The sequence below is a fragment of the Acomys russatus genome, chromosome 17 (genome assembly GCF_903995435.1).
Source record: "Acomys russatus chromosome 17, mAcoRus1.1, whole genome shotgun sequence".
Lineage (NCBI taxonomy): Eukaryota > Metazoa > Chordata > Mammalia > Rodentia > Muridae > Acomys > Acomys russatus.
The window spans coordinates 46,510,597-46,532,187 of record NC_067153.1 but is presented as its reverse complement, the minus strand read 5'-3'; the positions used below and the strand labels follow the sequence as shown (position 1 = coordinate 46,532,187).

The window sequence follows — 21,591 nt, the reverse complement described above, 5'->3', positions numbered from 1 at the left end:
AGGTGTCTTGTCAGTTTGTTGGGGTTTTAGTGACTCGAGCCTTCTCCTTTCTTTCGAAAGTTGTATTTATTTTATGTGTAGGGGCGTTTGCCTGCAGGTGTGTCTGTGCACCACATCCATTTAATGCTATGGAACCTGGAAGAGAGTCTTGAATCCCATGAAACTTGAGTAACAATGGGTTGTGAGCCACACATGGGTGCTAGGAAGTGAAGCCAGGTCCCCTGGAAGAGCAGCCAGTGCTGCTAACTACTGAGCCATCTCTCCAGCCCTTGGCAGGGATTTCACCATTGTTCGTGGTGGGTATGGACATCTCCAGCTGTGGTTGTTGAAAGGTCTGTTGTTTCCCTGGCTGGTTATGGCAGGCGCCTCAGTGCATCAGGCTAGGCTCCTAGTGCACGTGGGCTTGTTTTCCCTTCCCGTCTTCTGTCCGGAGCACGCGGGCTTTATTGGTATGACTTCTGACCTATGCACCTTCTGTTTCTGAGAGTTTTCTTTGAGAGTCTTTGCAAGCATGTCTGCTGCTGCTGAACTATCTGAATCTTCACGTGACCAAGGAAGTCCTCATTTCTCAATTACTTTTATGCTGGATATAGAATTTAGATTGGGTGTTTTGGTTTGGTTTTTTTCTCTTTTAACATTTTTTTCATTGAAAAAAATTTATGCAATGCATTTTCACAGAACTTTAGCTGGCTGCCTAGTATCTGAAGGCAAGTATGTATCGGCCATATTTTCTTCTAAATCTTGTGTTTTAAAGATTTCTAATTTTAAAGTGTGTGTGAGTCTGTGTGTGTTATATGCACTTCGTAAATATGGGTACCCACGGAGGCTGGAAGAGGATGTCAGTTCTCTCAGAACTGAGGTGATATGGAAGGTTATGAGCTATCTGATGTGGGTGCTTGGAACCAAATTTCAGTCATCCATAAGAGTAACAAATGCCCTTAATGGTTGAACCGTCTTTCTCTCCAGCCCTGGACCATACTAAGACTTGTGTTGAAAACTCGGCCTTTGAAATAACACTTGTATAGAATGAAGGCAGCCATGTTCTCACTCCTTTCTGTGTTCTGTTGCTGTCTGGGTCTTGATGGCTCCTGACTTCTCTACGCTTGGTTTGTAAGGCTGGGCCTCTGCTCCACACAGCCACCCAGTGTCTGGCTGAGGAGCTCCGTAGTCAGCTCCTGACTGGACATTTTCTAAGAGCTTGAGGGCAGCATGCCTCCGAGTTTTCTGGATGTTTCATATTCTAGAACGTTCGTTCCTTCTCTCCAGGCAGGCAGGCGTATGTAGCTCTGCCCAGCCTTCTCCTCCTCCTTGTGGTGCCTCCAAGGCAGCCTGAGGGGAGAGTCGGGGGCTTTCCCAAGCATGCACCTGGCTCAGGATGTGCCCATGGGCCTGGGCAGTTGGGTGGCCTGCTAGATTTCCAGGAGAATGTGGGAACTTTCCAAAGGGAACTTTTCCCTTTAAGGTTTTAGCTAGCAAAATTTTGTCTCATTGCCTACTCATTTAGAAAACTGTAATTTAAAAAAATTTAAATCATATTTATTCATTATTATTATTAAGTTTGTTTGTTTACATGTGTATGTATGTGGGCATATGCCATGGTATACATGTGAATGTTAGAGGATAACTTGCAGGAGTTCTCTCTCTCTCTCTCTCTCTCTCTCTCTCTCTCTCTCTCTCTCTCTCTCTGTCTGTCTCTGTGCATGCACCCACACATGTGCACACACATAGTGCAAGTGCATGTGCAAAGGTCACAAGACAAACTTGCTGAAATCACTTCCCTCCTTCTACCACATGGGGCCTGGCATTGAACTCAGGTTTCAGCAAGTGCCTGCACTCTCTGAGTTTTCTCACCAGCCCTGACAGCTGCCTTTCTCATGAAGATGCTTCCGGATCCCTGTGAGGTTCACTTCCATGGCACCAGCATTCTTTGGAGGTTCTCACCAGCGGCGCCACTGGAGGCGTTCAGAGTCCTCGTCCCTGTTTTGCTGCTGTCTCTGTTTATGGTGCTGCTCTTCCCGAGCCCCGAGCCCTGAGCCCAGAACCCTGAGCCCAGAGCCCCGAGCCCTGAGCCCTGAGCCCCAGAGCCCCGAGACCAGAGCCCTGAGCCCCAAGCCCCAAGCCCCATGAGACTCTGAACATTCTTTTCCTTTTGTTTTCTGAGACAAGCTCACACTCTGCTGCCTGCCTCAGCCTCACCAGCCCATCCAGCAAGAATCGGAACTTTTTAACCTCCTACGGCCTGCCCCAGAAATCAGCCAGCAGTGCTAAAACATCTTTAATTTAAAAAGTTCATACACGTATGCATTGTATCTGCATCATTTTCATCCATCCAACGCTTCCCAGAATTCCTCACTGCTCACTCCCAAATTCATATCTTCTTCTATTTAGCTCACAGAGTCCAGTCAGTACTTTCAGTATATGTTCATGGGTCTAGAGACATCATAGGAGCACCAGCAACCTACCAGGAGCCACATTCTTGAGGGCGGCTGACTTTCCTTCCCATAGCAGCCAGCAGTAGCTCCTTTGCTGGGGGTGGGACCTCACGAGTCCCTCCTCCATCTGTGCTGGATGTTGCCTGGCTCGGACCACTGAAAGCCCACAGATGCCAAGCCAGGCTACTATACCCAGCAAAACTATCTGTCATAATTGAAGGAGAAGAAAAAACTTTCCATGATGAGAGCAGGTTGAAGGAATGGCTACCACACCCGTGCTGCAAAGGGTACTGGGAAAGGAATATTTCAGAATACTTGAGGAGGAGAGGCCTAGCCAGGAGGCAACTGGAAGACTCAACAAAGTGAAGCCAGTGATTTTGGAAAGGGGGGCTAAGAAAACAAACACTTGAATAGTCTTCATTTCAGCCCCTTTGAAGTCCTTTGGATCTGCTGAAAACAGTATGAACGTGACTCAGTTTCCCCTTAAGAATGGTCAGAAAGGAGCATAGAGGAAGTCGGCCATGTTTACAAGATGAGGATGGTGTAATCTGCTCTCTTTCCTCTCACAGGTATTTAATGCGCAAAATGGCGATTTTACCAGACTGGCATAGTTTGTACCCGACCACCCGGAATCTGATGTATTCCCGCCCCCACTCCTCACCATGCAGAATGTATCCAAAGACCAGCTGCCAAGATTTAGGCAGACCCTCTTCATCAAGTGAGTACTCTCAAGTGATTACACCGTTGTCCACAGATACCACTCACTGTTTGGAGTAGCCTCGGTTAAAGCCACGCCACAGTCAAGTTTGGGTACCCTCCCTATATCCTGTCTGGGGAAGTGCAGACATGGGCCCATCAATTCCCTTTGCTCAGAGTTGTACATACATTTTAAGTGGATGGTCAGGATTTGAACCCAGGATCACACATCCTGGGTCATGTGATCCTGGGTTCTGTCAGCTTAATGGTGTGTTACACAGTAAATGGCAGCTGCACAAATTTGGGCCGGCCTGTCCCCCATTAATCTTAGATTTGCAGAAGAAATGAACACAATGGACAAAACGTTCCCATGTGTCTCTTGCCCCAGCCATCCAGTTTCCCCGTTACATAACCTTCTACTTGATATTTATGTCTAGATTGTGTTCATGTTCTTATGGAGAGTTTGAGGTCTACATCTAGATTGTTCTCCTCATCCTCTTCCTCTTGTTTGTTTGTTTGTTTGTTTGTTTGTTTGTTTTGAGACAGGGTGTCATATAGCCTGGGCTAACCTCCAACTCACTATGTAATCAAGGATGACCTTGAACTTCCGATCCTGCTGCCATCATGTCCCAAGCGCTAGGATCGTAGGCATGTGCTGCCTTGCCCACCCGATGTGTGTGGTGATGGGCATGGACCCTCATGCCTCATGTGTGTTAGGGAAGCTCGCTACCCAACAAGCTCCACCCCCATCCCTGACTCACTGTTTACACTGCATGTCGGTACCTCAGACTCTTCGTTGCCTGTTGCATGCCTTGTGGAGTAAGCACCTGACAGTCCTTCATACGCCTTGCAGAAGTTCCTTCCCTCTCTCCTCTGTCTGGTTGCTTCCAAATCTGGGAATTATGAGAAAGTGGCTACAAGCACATATTTGCAGAGTGATTTTTTTTTTTTGTGAGGATGTGAGTCTTGAAGCCATTTGGATTCTTCATTCGGTTTTAAAGGCAACAAAATTTGACTCATTATTTCCCCAAATTATATATCTTTCGATCTTCACTCATTTCTTCCTCAATTCATCCGTTACTTAAAAACATTTTTTTTTTTTTTTTTTTTTTTTTTTTTTTTTTGAGCTCTTGTTCGGGATGAACACTGTTAACAGGTGCAGAGAACAGAGCCGGGCCTGATGAGACACTGGCCCTGCAGGAACGCAGCCAGAGACAAGGAAATGAGGCAAAGCAAATACTGAGGCTGAAGCACGCATATAGCATTGAGGGTTCAGAGTGGAAAACCAAAGGATGCAGGATGGAGTCGGGGCATTGTGAAGGGTGTGACCTATGAGCACGGATGGCCATTGGTCACACTGGACACGCTTGGTAGTTGATGAGACTTTACGTCAACAGTCCTATGCTTCTAGAAGTGAGCCTGGGGATGTAGGCTTGATTTCTGATGTGGTCTGGGGTTAAGGAGGAAGAGTGGTTTCCGATGGAAAAACAAATACATAGTAAAATATAGACCTGTTGCAGCTCATAGCTCTGTGTCTATTGGGCGATGCAGGGAGGGGAGGTTTTAGTGTACCTCATAATCCTATCAAGCAAAGTAGACTAGTGTGAAGGGAGCTACTGCAGCCCGGCATCTATCTCTTGAACGCTACTGAAACACGCACACACCCCGTCCCCCGCCACAGTGCTTCCCCCCAAAGAAAACAACAGGCATTTCTGATAAGTGTCCTCACAGAATATTATCTTTTAAGATCTTGTCCTCTAGCAGAAGTAATTACATTTCAGTCTTAATTGCTTTTTCCTTTTTCTAAAGTATGTATGCGTGTACACGCACACACACACACACACACACACACACACACACACACATGCCTTCCCACATACAGGTGTGTGGGTACCACAACCTTGGGTGCCAGTCCCAGCCTTCCACCTTACTTGAGGCAGGCTCCCTTTCTTGTCCACTACCTGGGCTGCAAGCATCTAGGGATTGTTTCTTTGAGTCATATGCTGGGATTATAGGTGTCTGCCCCTGCCTTTAGCTTTACACAAGTTTTGGGGGAGCCAGCTTTATCCACTGAGCCATCTCCTAAGCCCCTGATGTTTGTTCAGCAGTAGCTTCCGGTCTCATTCCCGGCTTTAGGGACTGTGCCTTTTTGCTCCATGAGTTGCTTGCTCTGTCAGTTGCCTGTTGCCACACAGAGATTGATCTTTATTTCTAGTGGGCAGAAGTGTCTTTGCATGGAGCTGTGACCCTTGATCTGCCTTTGCCTCAACTGTGTTTCTTTGTCATTTGCTTTTCACGTTTAATAGTAAAAAAGAAAAAAAAAATCATGCCATGATGGCACCATCCTTTTGGGCAGTCGAGGACCAGACTGTCCTTTCTGGTATTTGGGTTCTGTTGTATCTTCAGGTCTTGGTTTAAATTCTACCTTCTTTTTTTTTAAAAAACTCATCCTGCTTGCTGCCACAGTAGGGTCAGACTGGCAGTTGGCTGTAATTCTCTAGTTCCTAAACTGACCCTGGAAAGCCTGTCCAGTTGCCCTGAGGGGCTGCATTGGGCCTGTGTCTGAGGGTGTATTGGGCCTGTGTCTAAGGCTGTATTGGGCCTGTGTCTGAGGGTGTATTGGGCCTGTGTCTGAGGGTGTATTGGGCCTGTGTCTGAGGGTGTATTGGGCTTGTGTCTGAGGGTGTATTGGGCCTGTGTCTGAGGGGCTGTATTGGGCTTGTGTCTGAGGGCTGTATTGGGCTTGTGTCTGAGGGACTGTATTGGGCTTGTGTCTGAGGGGCTGTATTGGGCTTGTGTCTGAGGGACTGTATTGGGCCTGTGTCTGAGGGGCTGTATTGGGCCTGTGTCTGAGGGGCTGTATTGGGCCTGTGTCTGAGGGTGTATTGGGCCTGTGTCTGAGGGTGTATTGGGCCTGTAGGTGCTTGGGCCTTGTAGTGTATTGGGCCTGTGTCTGAGGCTGTATTTGGCCTGTGTCTGAGGGTGTATTGGGCCTTGTGTCTGAGGGTGTATTGGGCCTGTGTCTGAGGGTGCATTGGGCCTTTGTCTAAGGCTGTATTGGGCCTGTGTCTGAGGGTGTATTGGGCCTGTGTCTGAGGGTGTATTGGGCCTGTGTCTGAGGGTGTATTGGGCCTGTGTCTGAGGGTGCATTGGGCCTGTGTCTAAGGCTGTATTGGGCCTGTGTCTGAGGGTGTATTGGGCCTGTGTCTGAGGGTGTATTGGGCCTGTGTCTGAGGGTGCATTGGGCCTTTGTCTAAGGCTGTATTGGGCCTGTGTCTGAGGGTGTATTGGGCCTGTGTCTGAGGGTGTATTGGGCCTGTGTCTGAGGGTGTATTGGGCCTGTGTCTGAGGGGCTGCATCAGACTTGCAAAACCAAAAGCTGCTGTCAAGTGCTTCCATAGTTTCTGGTTGTTGTGTGTTGCCTTTAACTCACAGTTCTGAGTGTCTGGTTAGGGCTTCTTGGAAAGCTATTACAAAGTACACAAAAAAGTCTGAGAAGAGTTCTCATGGTGGAGGCATTCACTGCCAAGAGGGTCCCCTGTGACGCCTGGTGGGCTCAGGAGGAGCTGCACACTTCAGCTGATTGGCGCCACACAGCTCCTCTGTTGGAACCAGCTGCTGCCGAGAATCTCAGCGGCTGGAAGAGGAGATGAGAGAGTAGAGAGCCTCTGTTTTGCTAAGCATCCTCAGGGGTCCGATGGGAGGTTCTGGAGCCTTCTCCTGCCTTCAGACTCTGTGTTTGGTCCTCTCCTCACCATCCCTTCCCTGGCTCCATGTTCTGAAATGTCACCTGTAACCACTCTGTAACCAGTTCTAGTTCTATAGTGATTTCCCCACTAGGCTCCAGGTCACATGCCTGCTGCTAGGCTGGCTTTCTGCTTGCCCCTTGGTTGCAGATGTCCCACACAAGCTCCCCAAGGCCTCTTGCCATGTTAGCATTCAGCTAGGAGCATGGTTGTTGGTCCAGGTCCTCATTTCAAGCTTGGAAGCAGGGGCCCCCCGATCTGCTGCTCCATTCTCTGCCTACCCCCAAGCCACACTGTCTGAATGACCTGGGCAATGTAAGAGCCAGTACCCCATGTCTCCATTTGCCAGTCTGTGGGCCACATTCAGGATGGCACCAGGGTCAGGCCACACCCATTTCCGCATGCGATGGATGCATGACATCTTCTCTGACCCTCTTTCCTCATTCCTTGTCCCTTCAGTCCTATTCTCTGCAGTGTCTGGAATAATGTGTTGCTGGCACTTCCCTGGTGAGCCCTGCGTTTTCCTTCCTCCTGTGCTTTAAGAAAGCCCTGGTCCTTTGTTCTGGTACTTGAAGCCCACGTACGTGTGTCCCACCTTTCCTGGCCCTGCTCCTTCCCTGCTTCCTTCACGGCTATCCTGGCCTCTTTGCTCTCTCAGACAGACTCAGATTGTTCCTACATAGAGCTCTTTCAAGGCTGCTATGGTCCATGTTTGGAGTGTAGTCCCCTCTACTTGCTAGCTGGTGGCTCGTTTCTAACATTCTGGTCTTGGCTCCTAAGCTCCCCAAGGGATCCTGGACCACCTGCCTACGGTCCCACCATCCCACACTCTGCTGATCTCTTGCCATTCTTGCTGCACTGATCACCATCTGTCATCACCCCGTGACATACTGGCTGCCTGCCCTCATCTGTCCTGTCCCCTCTACATGGGAAGCTGGACCTGTCTGTCCACTGCCATGTTCTTGGCACCAGGAACAGGGCCAACAGTGAAGGCTGAGTCCCACTTCCAGCAAAGTTGGGGTTCCCTAGACACCTCTCCTCACCTTGCCCCACCATGCTTTCTGTGCTGCAGGCTTCTGGCGCCCACATGGCTTGCCCTACCCCACCCATCCTGTCTGATCTCATAGTGTAGATTCAGCCTTTTAAGAGGACATACACACTTAGACATGCCACACTGAAGTCAGGACTTCTCCCTTTAGCTTTGCCCTCCTGTGCCCAGGTGTCTGTCACAGGGGGACGAATCTCCACAGGCAGGCTCACATTTCACCCATGGTGCTGCTGGTCTCAGGGATGGGTGTGATTGGTACCATATAGATACCCAGGGGCTGGAGATGGGGGAGAAAACTCCTTCCCTTTCCTATTGGGAGGAGCCCCAGTGTGACCTCCATAGTTATTTTCATTGTTAACCTGGGGAAAGGGCTTCATGGGAGTGGTCTGGCTGGATCAGCCTGTGGACCTGCCCGTGAGGGATTCTCAGAACTGGGCTACTTTAGGTGGGAAGACCCACCCTGCATGTGGGCAGCACTGTTGCACGTGTGGGGCCCTGGGCTGCATGGAAAGTGGGGATCAGGTTGGGCAGAAGCACAAGTCAATCCATTGCTGCCTGCTCCTGACTGAGGACGGGATGTGACCATGGCGGCAAGCTCCTGCTGCCTTGACATCTCTGGGTGACAGGCTGTAACCTGGAATAGAGAGGCAAATAAGTTGTTTCCCCCTTAAGTTGCTTTGTATTTTATCAAATCCTCAGGAAAAGAAACCAAGAGTGACAGTGTGAGGAATGGCTGGATGGGGAGGGCTCACTGTGACCATCTTAGAAACGTCTGTCTACTACTCTTGCTGTCTTTTCCGTGGAGAACATGACCAGTGTCTGGCTTCATGGGCTTCATGACCCATTAAACCAAGGGTTCTGTGGTCTCTGCTCTTTAAACGCTTCCCTAATTTACTCTCTTTTTCTATTCTGTAACCTTCACATTAAGTAGAGCTCCATAAGCACGCTCCTGAGCAGCTCGGATCACCTGCCCTGTCTCCACAACACCAGCCTCCTCCCTGCCCTGCCCTTCTTCCTCCTCCCCTGCCCTTCTTCCTCCTCCCCTCCCCTTCTTCCTCCTCCTCTACCCTGCCTCCTCCTCCCCCACCCTTCTTCCTCCTCCCCTGCCCTGTCTCCTCCCCTGCCCTTCTTCCTCCTTCCCCGCCCTTCTTCCTCCTTCCCTGCCCTTCTTCCTCCTCCCCTGCCCTTCTTCCTCCTCCCCTGCCCTTCTTCCTCCTCCCCATGCCCTTCTTCCTCCTCCCCTGCCCTTCTTCCTCCTCCCCATGCCTTTCTTCCTCCTCCCCTGCCCCTTCTTCCTCCCCCTTCCCTTCTTCCTCCTTCCCTGCCCTTCTTCCTCCTCCCCTGCCTTTCTTCCTCCTCCCCTGCCTTTCTTCCTCCTCCCCTGCCCTTCTTCCTCCTCCCCTGCCCTTCTTCCTCCTCCCCATGCCTTTCTTCCTCCTCCCCTGCCCTTCTTCCTCCCCCTCCCTTCTTCCTCCTCCTCCTCCCCTGCCCTTCTTCCTCCTCCCCTGCCCTTCTTCCTCTTCCCCTGCCCCTCTTCCTCCTCCCCTGCCCTTCTTCCTCCTCCCCTGCCCTTCTTCCTCCCCCTCCCTTCTTCCTCCTCCCCTCCCTTCCTCCTCCCCTGCCCTTCTTCCTCTTCCCCGCCCTTCTTCCTTCTCCCCTCCCTCTTCCTCCTCCTCTGCCCTTCTTCCTCCTCCCCAGCCCTTCTTCCTCCTCCCCTGCCCTTCCTCTTCCTCCCCTGCCATGCCTCCTCCCCCCCTGCCCTTCCTCCTCCTTCCCCGCTCTTCCTACTCTTCCCCTGCCCTTCCTCCCCCTCCTCGTCTCCTGTCCTGCCTCCTCTCCAGTTCATCATCCTCCATGTGGTAACAGAGGGAAGTGGAGGAAAGACATTGGGTTCTGTCATTTTATTGATGGAAATGTCATGGTGATATCACATAAGCAGAACATGAGGCTCCGGGTTGGATCATCCATGGTTCTTTACGTTGCTGCCTCTATTGGACTCCTCTTGTTTGTTCCCATAGCACCCACTCCCTTCATCCCTGCTCCTTGTTCTCAAGGACACCCAGTTGCAGCTGTGTAATGTTGCTGTGATTTGGGGGCCAAGGAGATGGCTCAGTGGATAAGATGCTTGCCAGGCAAAGCCAAGAATTTGAATTTGGATCCCCAGCACTCACCAAGAGTGTTGATGTAATCCTGGTGCTGGGGGTGGGGGTGGGGCAGGAGGACCCTGGGTTTTGCTGGCCCATTAGCTCTAGGTTTGAAGAGAGGTTGTGTCTCATAAAGTGGAGAAGAGATTGAGGAAGAGACCCAGTGTTGGCTTCTGGCCTCCACCTGCACATGTACCTATCCATGTGCACTCACATGTGTAGAGGAATGTTAATTCAGAACACGGCTGCTCTGGCAAGCGATCACATCCAAAGATCTTGGTCTGTGTGATCTGGATGGAATACAAATACACCTCTAATCCAGGAGACAGAGGCAAACAAATCTGAGTTCAAGGCCAGCCTGGTACTGAGCAAGTTTCAGGTAAAGAAAAGCTTAGCTCCAGGCATGGTGGTACATGCCTTCAATCTCAAACAATGAAGGTAGAGTTAGTTTGTAGAAGGAAGCACCCATGTTTGAAAGTGATGTCTAATTGAGTGGCAGAAAAGGTGACGAATCAGAGAAGATGTGACAGAATAGGATATGCCCAACCTTCGAGAGAGGAAAGGGAAGCTACTTAAGAGGCAGTTCTTCAGAGAGAGGAGGCTGTTTTATCAGGACAGTAACAGAGAGGTGGGTTGCAGAGAGAACTCAGAGAAGAAGCCAGAAGATTAGAGCAGATTGCTGAGTTAGTTTGAGGCCAAGCGGAGCAATTCTGGGCCAAGATAGAAGCCAGATTAAATAAGCCAGCTGGGAGAAAAGTTTGAGCCAGAACAGCTGAGTTAAACCACCCAGCCCAGATCTCAGAAAGAACAAGTAAGGGTGAGCTCATTAAGCAGTAAGTCTCAGAGGCTGAAAACATTCTAGGCCTAGGTTAGATTGTACAGAGGCCAGAAGCTTCCTGAACTAGGCCTAGATTAGCAGAAGGAGGCAGTAAGCCTCCCAGACAACAACTGAGCTAGGAGAATAAAAGTTACTTTTACACACATAAACACATGTATATTCTCTCTCTCTCTCTCTCTCTCTCTCTCTCTCTCTCTCTCTCTCTCTCTCTCTCTCTCTCTCTCTCCCCCCCCTCTCAAGATTCATTGAGGACTATTGAGGTAGAGACATTTTGCTGTCAACTTTGACCTGAGTTTGATACCTGAGGCCCACAAGGTAGAAAGAGAGAACCCACTCTCGCAGATTGTCCTTTGACTTACACATGCATGCCTTGGCATTCCAGCACCCACATACACATGCACACACACAAATTGTAAAAATAATTGACTTATGACCCATGTTTCCCACTACTCAAGTGCTCTTCCCATATCCCATGCCCCTGTAAGAAAGGTCGCCTTCACCTCTCTCCCTTCTGGATATGATCCTGTGCTAAGCAAATTTTTGAGGCGTTAAAGGAGGAGGCACACGGATAAGGGAAACAGCGCTGGGCTCTGGCGTCTGTGCTGCATCTCGGCTTACGCACGCTCACAGCATGGGTATCTCTCTCTCATTCGTAGCCACCATTGCCAACCCAATACTGTCCTCCTCGGAGGTGGAGCGGATTTTATCTCAAAGGCTCGCCAACAAAAAAGATGAGTTGAGAAAAGTCTTCCAGATACTGGACCCAAACCACACCCGGACAGTGACGAAGGGGGAGCTGAAGCGTACCATCACGGCCTTCCTCCTGCCGCTCACCAAAGAGCAGTTCCAGGACTTGCTGGCACAGGTAGGATGAGGGTGCTCTGTTAGGGCTGCTCCAGGAAAGCCAAGGGAGCTGGCAGAGGAGCCCGGCCTGTTCTGTCTTCTCCTCACTGCCCAGTATGGACAACTGGAGTTTTGATCACTGTTCACAAGTCACTGTTCTGGTCAATCTGGCAGAATCAGCATCTGCTTGCTCATATTTTGTGCACAACAGTGTTCCTGTCATCTCTTCTTTAAACAAACAAACAAACAAAAAAGCCCTTCCATATAAAAGCATTTGGTCCATTTGTGTATGTGTGTGTGTGTGTGTGTGTGTGTGTGTGTGTGTGTATATATATACATATATATATACACATACATATATGAGAGAGAGAGAGAGAGATTTGTCTGCTCGCTTTTTAGTTTTTGAGGCAGGGCCTCACTATGTAGCCCTGGATGTCCAGGAATGCACTAGGTAAATCAGGCTGGCCTTAAACTTACAGAGATCCACCTGCCACTGCTTCCCACATGCTGGTATTAATGGCAAGCACCTCCAGGACCAGCTTAAGTATTTTTTAAACTACGTGTTTGAATGTTTCGGGGAGGGTATATGCATATGGAGGCAGTGCCTGTAGAGATCAGAGATGGGTATCAGATTCTCTGGACCCACAGTGACAAGTGGTTGTGAGCCACCAGTTATGGGTGCTAGAAACAAGATTGGGGTTCCCTGCAGGAGCGGCATAGTTTGATAATGGCTGAGTCCTTCAATTTGTATTTTAGAACCTAGTATTTCATCACTTGTTCTCACATCAAAATGCTCCCCATATAGCCTGGAGGCTAGGCATCCCCGAGTTCAGCTGCTAGGTGAGGATGCTGTGAATCTCTGTGTGGGGCAGAAGTTCTAGAGGGTTCAGTGGCTGCTGTGCAAGCGTGAGCATCTGAGTCTGGATTGCCAGAGTCACACATAAACTGGCACAGTAGTATGTATCTGTAGGCAGTGCTGGGGACAAGGGGAAGGGTGGGGACAGCCAGACCTAGAGGCTCTCTAGCCAGCCAGTGATAGAGGAGACCTCTGAATGTATGTGCACGGGCGTGTGCAGCCCTTTCCACATGTGTACACACATGCACATGATGCGCACACAAATACACACACAATAAATAAATACAATTATAAAAATTGAAGAAACCAAGGCAAGTTAAGGAGCATCTATTAATATGCTGCAGCAACATTGGGCATGGAGTGAGGGCGGGGCACATACTGAGGCCTGACCCTTAACCCCTGAGGGGCTCCTGGCTCAGGAGACATGGAGTTTAGTAAGGCCTGGGACAAGGGTCATTACAGGGAGAGTCTTACTGCTACTGAGGTTGGGACTATAAGAAGTCTGTCTGGGTGGGGCATTTGACGTCTCTCCTGTTGAGCGTGGAGTAGATTCCAGTGGAATGGTAAAGAAAGGAAGGGGGTTATGCACAGGCAGAGGGGACAGTCTGTTTCCTGGGGGGCTGCAGGGAGCCGAGGAGGGTGTGCAGCCAGAGTGATGCCAGGGCCTGGGGAGGCATGTGGATGGTGAGGGTCCTTGGGTCAATCACTAGTCTACTCCAGCCGGGTAGTGGAAAGAGCAAAGATTTCTGGTACAAGCTCCCAGGGCCCTTAAGGAAAGGAATAGAAAGTCAGTGGGAATTCAACACAAGTTAGTCTGTGAGGCTTCTAACAACAGCAGGAGTGGAGAGTTCAGCCGGGACAACAGCAGCGTTCTTTCCAGCTTGAGGAACGAACTTGGCAACACACATGTGCACACGCATGTAATCACGCTTTCCTTCCTTCTTAATCACAGTCTAGATTCATGCTGTGGTGCGCTTTTTAAAAGCCTATTTCATTCTAGGATTTGGTGTATGCACCACCCCAAGCCAGTGTGCATGAACCAACACAGCGGGGTGAAGTGTTATGAATGCAGTAGTTCAGTGGACTGTAGGTGTCACCAAGTTCTTGTTTTAACTCCAGGAACTCACCACATTTCTTCCATTGGCTTTTTATTTTTCCTTGTGGGGTGTGGTGGAACACACTGTGACCCCCCAACACTATGGAAAATAAGGCAAAACGTCTCAAATTCCAGCCTAGCCTGGGCTACCCAGCAAGTTGGAAGCCAGCTTGGGCTACTGAGTGAAGGGCTAGCCTGCAGACAATGCCCATGTCCTGGCTTCTTGCGTACATCACTTTGTTCTTCTTGGGTTCTTCCTCTGTTCGGTTGTGCCTTTCAGGAAGTTCTCAACCATGGTTAGTCATATATATATTTCTAGTTCCATCTTCTCCTTTATCAGGCCTTTTGTATCATCCCTGTGGGCACCCACATTTCTCTGTTTTAAAAACATTATATTCTTTGTATTTTCCAGTGTGGACGTCAAGTATCTATTTATTCCCAAATCTACTAGATTTTTCCTATCCTCCCGGTCCATCATCCATCATAAAGCTGCAACTTTAGATCCTGCGTATTAATGTTCAGCACTTTGCTTGGTCCTCTCTCCGCCTGTTAACACTTCCCTCTTCTGTTTGTCTTTCTCTTCGTTCCTTAAACACAATTGAAATAGCTGCTCTTGGTACACCGAACACGATGCTCACCTATGAGTTGGCCCCCCATGGGTCTAGTCTTTTGAGAAGGGTTATATATCATGGTTGCTCATATTTAGGTATGTATGGATAAGGACACAGACCAGATTTGTCCAGTGAAATATTGTGTGAGCCATACAGGTACATTTTTTAACAGCCACCTTAAAAGGTGAATAGTAGGTTATATGATCTCTGTTTCTCATTTATTTGCTTATTTGGTTTGTGTGTGTGCGCGCGCGCATGTGTGTGTGTGTGTACATGACATGATGTACATGTACAGGTCAGTGGACAACTGTGGGAGTCACTTCTCTCCCTCTGCCATGTGTATGCTAGGAATTGAACTTAGGTTGTCAGTCTTGGCAGCAAGCCCCACTACCTCCTGAGCCATGTTGCTGGCCCAGGAATGAACCTTTTTTTTTTTTTTTTTAAATTTGGGGACAGGGTTTCTCTGTGTAGCCCTGGCTGTCCTGGACTCACTTTGCAGACCAGGCTGGCCTTGAACTCAGAGGGATCCTTTTGCCGTTGCCTCCCTAAGTGCTGAGATTACAGGTGTGCACCATCATGCCGGGCTTTCCAGGAATTAATTTTAATAAGTGTTTTATTAAATCATGAATGCTCAAAATATCATTGCATTTCAATGTTATCACCGTTGAAATTGTTCATATTTTACCTCTTTGTCATGACTGAAGTCTTTAGACACGGGGAGCACACGCTCACACAGACAGCTTCAGCGTAGGCACTGCATCTCCATCGGAGGTGTGTCATCTGGCCCGGACCTCATGAAACTTACACTTGAAACACTACATTACCATCCCCAGCATTTCAAACATACATAAACACTTCTTAATAACAGAATCAACATAGTTTTTTAAAGTTTAGGTTAATTAGCACTAAACAAAGTAAAAAATAGTTAATCACGTGCACTGGCCATATCACCAGAGCTCAGCAGCCACGTGCGGCTCCGGCCGTGGTTACAGATGAATGGTGTGCTGGGGCCTCTGGCTTCTGTACATTCCTTTGAGGACGGTTGGATGGTTAGTTGTGACAGGCAGCTAGCTATGAACTCTCTCTTGCCTGCAGAGGGCAGAGCTCGTGTCTTAGCTTAGATGTTTCCTGTTTACCTGGGCCACTTTGACATTTATGTGAGTATGGTTCTCTGTGGTCATCTAGACACATGGATGGATCTCATAGCCAGAAAGTGGGTGTCTTCCTGGCCACCCCCTCCTTAGGTGCTGTGGTTTCATGTTAGTTCCATAGGCCAGAAAGACAGAGTTCTCTCTCTTTTTTAAAACATGCTACTTTATTAATCATTTGAGAATTTAATGTGTACATAATGTATTTTGATACTATCTACCCCTACATCTCCTCTGACTCCTCCCAGATCCACCAACCCCCTCTGGACTTCATGTCCCCCCTATCTTCTTCTAAGAGCCCCTGAGTCTTGTTCATGCTGCCCACATACTCCTGGGTGTGGACCATCCACTGGAGCTTGGTTGACCTGCATCCTTAAAGAAATCTCTCTCTCCTTCCATCCTATACCAGTTCCTCCACTGGGGGCGGGGCTCAGGGGCCCATCCTCATCTGTGCCGGGATGTTGGCTGGCTTGATCTTGTGCAGGTCTCGTTCATCCATCACAGCTGCTGTGAGTTCCTGAGTGCAGTGGTCCTGTCACGCTCAGAAGACAACTGTTCTGCTCTGCTTCTCCCCAACCTCTGGCTCTCAGGAACGCTTCATCCATCTCCTCTTCCACAACGGCCTCCGAGTTGTGCATGCATGTGCGTATTGTACATATCTGTGTACGTGCTTTTGTATGCACGTCTGTGTGCATATGTGTGTATACTGTGTGTGCAAGTGAGTGTGTATGTGCGTATTGTACATATGTGCATGTGCTTGTGTGCCATGTGCATGTGTGTGCATATGTGTGTATGTTGTGCAAATGTGCATGTGTAAGTATGCATGTGTTGTATGCGTGTGTGTGTGTGTGCATGTGTGCGCACATGTGAGTGTGTATGATACTGATGTTCAATTTTGCTTGTTTATTTGTCTTTAGTTTTTCAAGACAGGGTTTCTCTGTGTAGCCTTGGCTGTCCTGGACTTGCTTTGTAAACCAGGCTGGCCTCGAACTCACAGAGATCCGCCTGCCTCTGCCTCCCAAGTGCTGGGATTAAAGTCGTGCGCCACCACACCTGGCTCAGATGTTCAATTTATGGATGCACTTTCCAGTGATGCGTCCTCTGTCCTCTTTGACCGATTGTGAGTCTCTGCCTTATCCACTATCCACTGCACAGAGAAACTTCTCTGATGAGGTCTGGAAGCTGCACTAATAATTTGTTGATGTAGGTGTACAAATTTCGAGGGCGGTTTGATGCTTTGCCCACTTAGCAGCACAAAGCTGGGGTTTTCTTTATGTTTTAGGCCCTAGTGACTATGGCCGGAAGCCAAACACCACTGAGAACTAGAAACTCTCTTTCTACCAGCCTCTTCTAGGTTTTAACTCTCTCCAAAACCAGCTTTCCCCCCAATCCCCCAGAACCTCTCAATCTGTCACTGTCATACCCTTGTGTTTTGAAAGCAAAGTCATAGGCCAGTTGCGTGTAGAATGCAGAGAATACCTTTTTCCTAAGCCACTTGAGAAAAACCTGGTTTGTTACCTGCGGGTGTTGCAGTATAGATTTCTTTCAAACCTGGGTGTTGCTCCCTATCAGCCACAACCCAGCCATTCAAGTAGAGAGCCCCCGTTACCTCCCCTTGCTTCATTACTTCCATCCCAGCCACACCCACCTTGTAGGTCCAGGTTATAGTCAGACCCTGCCCTTGGTTTTGGCACCTATTTGGTCCTTGTCAGTCTGAGCTGCTTCTTCCCTCCTTCCCTGGCTCTGCATTCTGCCACTGAAGGCATCTCCACAAGGGTTTGCTAGGGGGTTCCCTCAGGAACAGGTGGTGTCAGCATCTCTGTGGGTGCTTCTTAAGGCCGCACTTGGTTCGCACTTGATTCAGCTGTGTCTCAGAGCTGCTGCCACTTGCCTTGGCCACCTCAGAAGGGAAATCTGTCAGGCTTTCCAGGGTGCGCACTTTGTAGTTAGTATTCCACGAGGGAAACGTTTCTCGTCTGACTTCCAATCTGTTCATTCACTGTTTACATATTCGCAGGGACTCGAGGTCTCCTAGTAAGTGGGTTACGGATCCATTATTTATTCACCTCAGCGTTTGCGTCATCCCTGCACAGCCCCGCAGGAGCCCCTGTAGTCTGCTTTCCCCGGCCTTGGACACAGCCCCGCACTCCTTGAGGATTCCTTTGCTTTCTAAGGCAGGCCAAGCCCTGCCTGAGTCCTAGAATTGCCCGCTCTTTGGAGCTCTGCGAACTCTAGATGGAGGAAGATGCCTGGAGCCAGGGTCTAGGCAGGGGTGGCTCCCATCACTGGGAGGCCATCACCAGAGCCTTCTCTCTCTGCCTCTACTTATAGTTCCTTCACTTCTGTGTCACACAGAGCCCGGCATTCACGCCAGTGGCTTCAGTTCTCCCCCGACCATCCAGGGACCATCTGTTTCTCCTTTTCCAGGGTCACAGCTGCCCTGCTCAGTGAGTGAGGAGTCTGGACCAGCCTTTCTGTCACAAGGCTCCTCTCCCTAGTACCTTCCTTTTGGGTTTGGAAGCTATCTTGCATTTATTTTCTCAGAGTCTTCCCAAAGCAGGAAGACAGCAGAGGGCCACATGCTGAGCTTAGACCTGGGCCAGAGAGACAGGGGGGCAGGGGGCGGAACAGGGGAGGTGAGAAGGGGGAGGGAGAGAGACTGACTGCTATCTACATTTTTAATAGCAGTTTAATTAAGATAGACTGTATATGCCCTGAATACCTAATGAGTCCGTCCGTGCTCATTAGCCCATCACTCCTTCTCCCACCCCTGCCCCGCCCCCACCCATTTATCTACTGGGAGTGACTAATCCACTCCGTGACATTGGAGAAGCCAAATGTTTGTTTATTTATTTTTGTCTTCCTTCCTTCCTTCCTTCCTTCCTTCCTTCCTTCCTTCCTTCCTTCCTTCCTAACAGTGTTTCACTGTGTAACCTCAGTTTGCTTCCAGGCAACTCACTATGGAGTTGTAGCTGGCCTTGGGCTCAAAGATACCTGCCTACCTGTGCCTCCTAGGTGCCGGCCTTAAAAGAAGTGTGCCATCTTCGTGCAGATGGAGTCACAGCCTGCACGTGCTCCAGTATTAGGGCTACTGTCTCTTAGCATGTCCAGAGCTTACCTGTGCAGGGCCGGGGCAGCACTGGAGCCCTTCCCAGTGGCTCTCTCCTGGACCCTGTGTCTGTGTGTGTGTGTGTGTGTGTGTGTGTGTGTGTGTGTGTGTGTGTGTGTGTGTGTGTGTGTGTGCCTTTGGCATCTTTAGGTTGTTTCTGCTCTCTGAGGTTTATCAAGATTGTTGTGTGAACGTTGACTCACCAGGGTTTGGGGACCTGCTGAGGGTGGGGTGGCTGTCACATGGGAACATTTCTGACTTCCGAAGACCATTTGCCCTTGTAAACACTGGTGTCTCCTCTGAAGGCTAATGTGTGACACTTTATCTCAAGCGGAGAATTAAAATATAATCTCTGGCTGGGCGGTGGTGGCGCATGCCTTTAGTCCCAGCACCCAGCAGGCAGAGGCAGGTAGATCTCTGAGTTTGAGGCCAGCTTAGTCTGCAGAGTGAATTCCAGGACAGCCAAGGCTACACAGAGAAAAAAACCAAAACCCAAAACCAAACCAAACCAAACCCAAAAAACCCTCTGTATAGTCCTTACAGCCACAGTCTGTTGTCAGCAACAGTAGTGACACTCTTTCCAGGCTGAGCAGCTATGCAGAAGAAGTACAGAAACCCTAACATAGACATGCTTATCAAAAGCAACCATTTTTAGAAGTTGTTACTGGGAACTGAAGACCTTTTAAAGAGTGGGTCCTGGCTGTCTCCCTCTAATGACAGGCACTACCTCAGGGCCTGGAGCCCCTCAGCATGGAGGGTTACAGGTATACACTTCCACATCCAGACTTTCCATAGGTGCCTGGGATCTGATCTCAGGCTTTCTTGCTTATGCAGCAAGCATTTTTACCCTGGGAGTCACCTGGTGCCCAGCCATAGCCCATTAAAAACAAAACAAAACAAAATGAAAAAACAAAAGCCCTGTGAGTAAACGGATTTCAGAGAACTAAGTTCTGTGTAAGCCCTGTGGTATTCTAAGTTAGAGACCAAGGCTGTGGGAGTGTTCAATATGGTGGCTGTGCACTGGGAAACCCCTTCACCTCCAGCCCAGTTCCAACCCAAGAACTTGCTTCCTGCAGGCCACATGTGTGTGATGCTCCTGAGTCTTCCACACATGCAGGAGGTCCCTAACTCCTGCCCAGCTGAGTGCAGAGCAGAGCCTTCCTGGCTCTGGATCTGTGCAAGGGGCTTAGCTCCGGACACCAGTCATGGCGGGCTGTGCCTGCAGTTAGAATTGGAGTGTGATGCCAGGGACTCTGAGATTATCGAAGCCTTTCTTGTCCTGGCAGGGTGGCTAGTGCAATAGGATGACTCTGGCACTTGGGCTCTGGTGTCACAGACCTCTGACACTTATTGGCAGCACCATACAGGGTAGCCAGGGACTCTGCAGGTGGCTTGTGCCAAGCCCTGACAGTTGTCCTGTGCCTGCTTATTGGGTGAAATCTGGCAAGTGTCTTCGTATTCTCATTTAGCCTTTGTGCATGCGTGTGTGTGTGTGTGTGTGTGTGTGTGTGTGTGTGTGTGTGTGTGTGCGCGCGCGCGCGTGTGTGTATTATTTGTGCATGTAGAGGCCAGAAGAGAAGTTCAAATGCTGTTTCTAAGGTACTTGCCATATTCTTTTGAGACAGTCTGGCTCATTGGCCTGGAAGTTATCTGATAGGCCAGGATGATTGGCCTGGAAGTTATCTCCTAAGCCGGGCTGGTTGGCCAGTGCACCCCAGGGGATCTACCAGTCTTTACCTTCCTAGCACTGGGATTATAAGTACCTGTCACCACACTCAGCTTCCTAAATGTGGCTTTTGGGAATTGAACTTGGGTCCTTGCAAGTAACTTTTCTGACTGAGTCATCACCCCAGGGCCCCTTTCTCTTTTATTGTATCTCTCAGAGCATCCAACATTGAACTACGTATCTGTTGGTTTTGTTTTTTGTTTTTTGGGTTGTGTGTGTGTGTGTGTGTGTGTTTGAGACAGGGTTTCTCTGTGTAGCCTTGGCTGTCCTCTTCTTGCTCATCTTCTGTAATGTTAGGAAAGCTTCGAAGTACCTGCTGCTACCATATCTTCTGGCACATATACCATCAGAAGTAACAGTCGCAGGTGCCCCTGTGCAGGAAAAGCTTCTCTGCAGGAGTACCATAAGCCCACATCCCTCTGGCCTCGTTTCCTAGTTACACATCTTTTAAATTGGGAAGAGAGATGTATCCTTTGGGGAACACTGAGATAACCATCCCAGGCTTTGAGGCTGCCACGTCAGGGCTAAGTAAATATCAACTCTGTTGTGCAGCCTTGGGAACCATTAGCTGTGAGTTGATGGATGGTGTGTTATGTGAGCCTGTGTGAGACTTAGGATAGACTTATATTGGTCACATACTATGTCAATTTAGATTCTAGATCTATAATCCTTCTTGGATAATCATCTTCATTTAAAAAGTTCAACTTTGTACCAGAAATAATTCTGAACCTTCAGAAAATTTTCTGTAAGAATGACACTAAAAACACTTGTAGCACAGGAATCCTTAGGTCCCTCCCATTGGAGCTCTCTGTGGCTCAGCCTTCCTCTCACTTTCTTCTCCTGGGATCTCAGCCTGTGTGGTGTGGTGTGTGTGTGCACATACGCACACACAAGCAATATCCTCAACATTGCACATTGTGCATGTTTTTAAAAGACTTATTTTTATTTTATGCGTATGAGTGTTTGCCTGTGTGTATGTCTATGCACCATGTGTGTGCAATACTTGTCGAAGCCAGAGGAGGGCATCAGATCCCGTGGAGCTGGTGTTACAGATGATGGTGAGCCATCTTGTGGGCACCGTGGAACCTATCCTGGGTTCTCTGAAAGAGTAGCCAATGCTCCTAACCCCTGAGCCATCTCCTCAGTTCAGTGGGTGTGTTTTTAACTAGTGAAGATTCGCGGTACAGAACAGCAGTCTTCAACGTGCCATTCCACACTCATTTGAGGCATACTTTAATCATACTCATCCCTGTCCCTCTTTCCACCCCCACCCCATCCCTTCCTCCCAATAGTCATCC

The 21,591-nt window shown here is 49.2% G+C and overlaps 1 protein-coding gene across 1 annotated transcript in view; it reads left to right on the top strand.

The window, feature by feature from the left end:
• Positions 1 to 1,872: 1,872 nt before the first annotated feature.
• Efcab6 (EF-hand calcium binding domain 6) overlaps positions 1,873 to 21,591 on the top strand; it is a 164,244-nt gene continuing 144,525 nt past the window's right edge. The window contains exons 1-3 of the mRNA XM_051159414.1: positions 1,873 to 2,003; positions 3,002 to 3,150; positions 11,561 to 11,769. Coding sequence (XP_051015371.1) covers positions 1,912 to 2,003; positions 3,002 to 3,150; positions 11,561 to 11,769 — 450 coding nt within the window. The 5' untranslated portion in view covers positions 1,873 to 1,911. The remainder of the gene's footprint in view (positions 2,004 to 3,001; positions 3,151 to 11,560; positions 11,770 to 21,591) is intronic.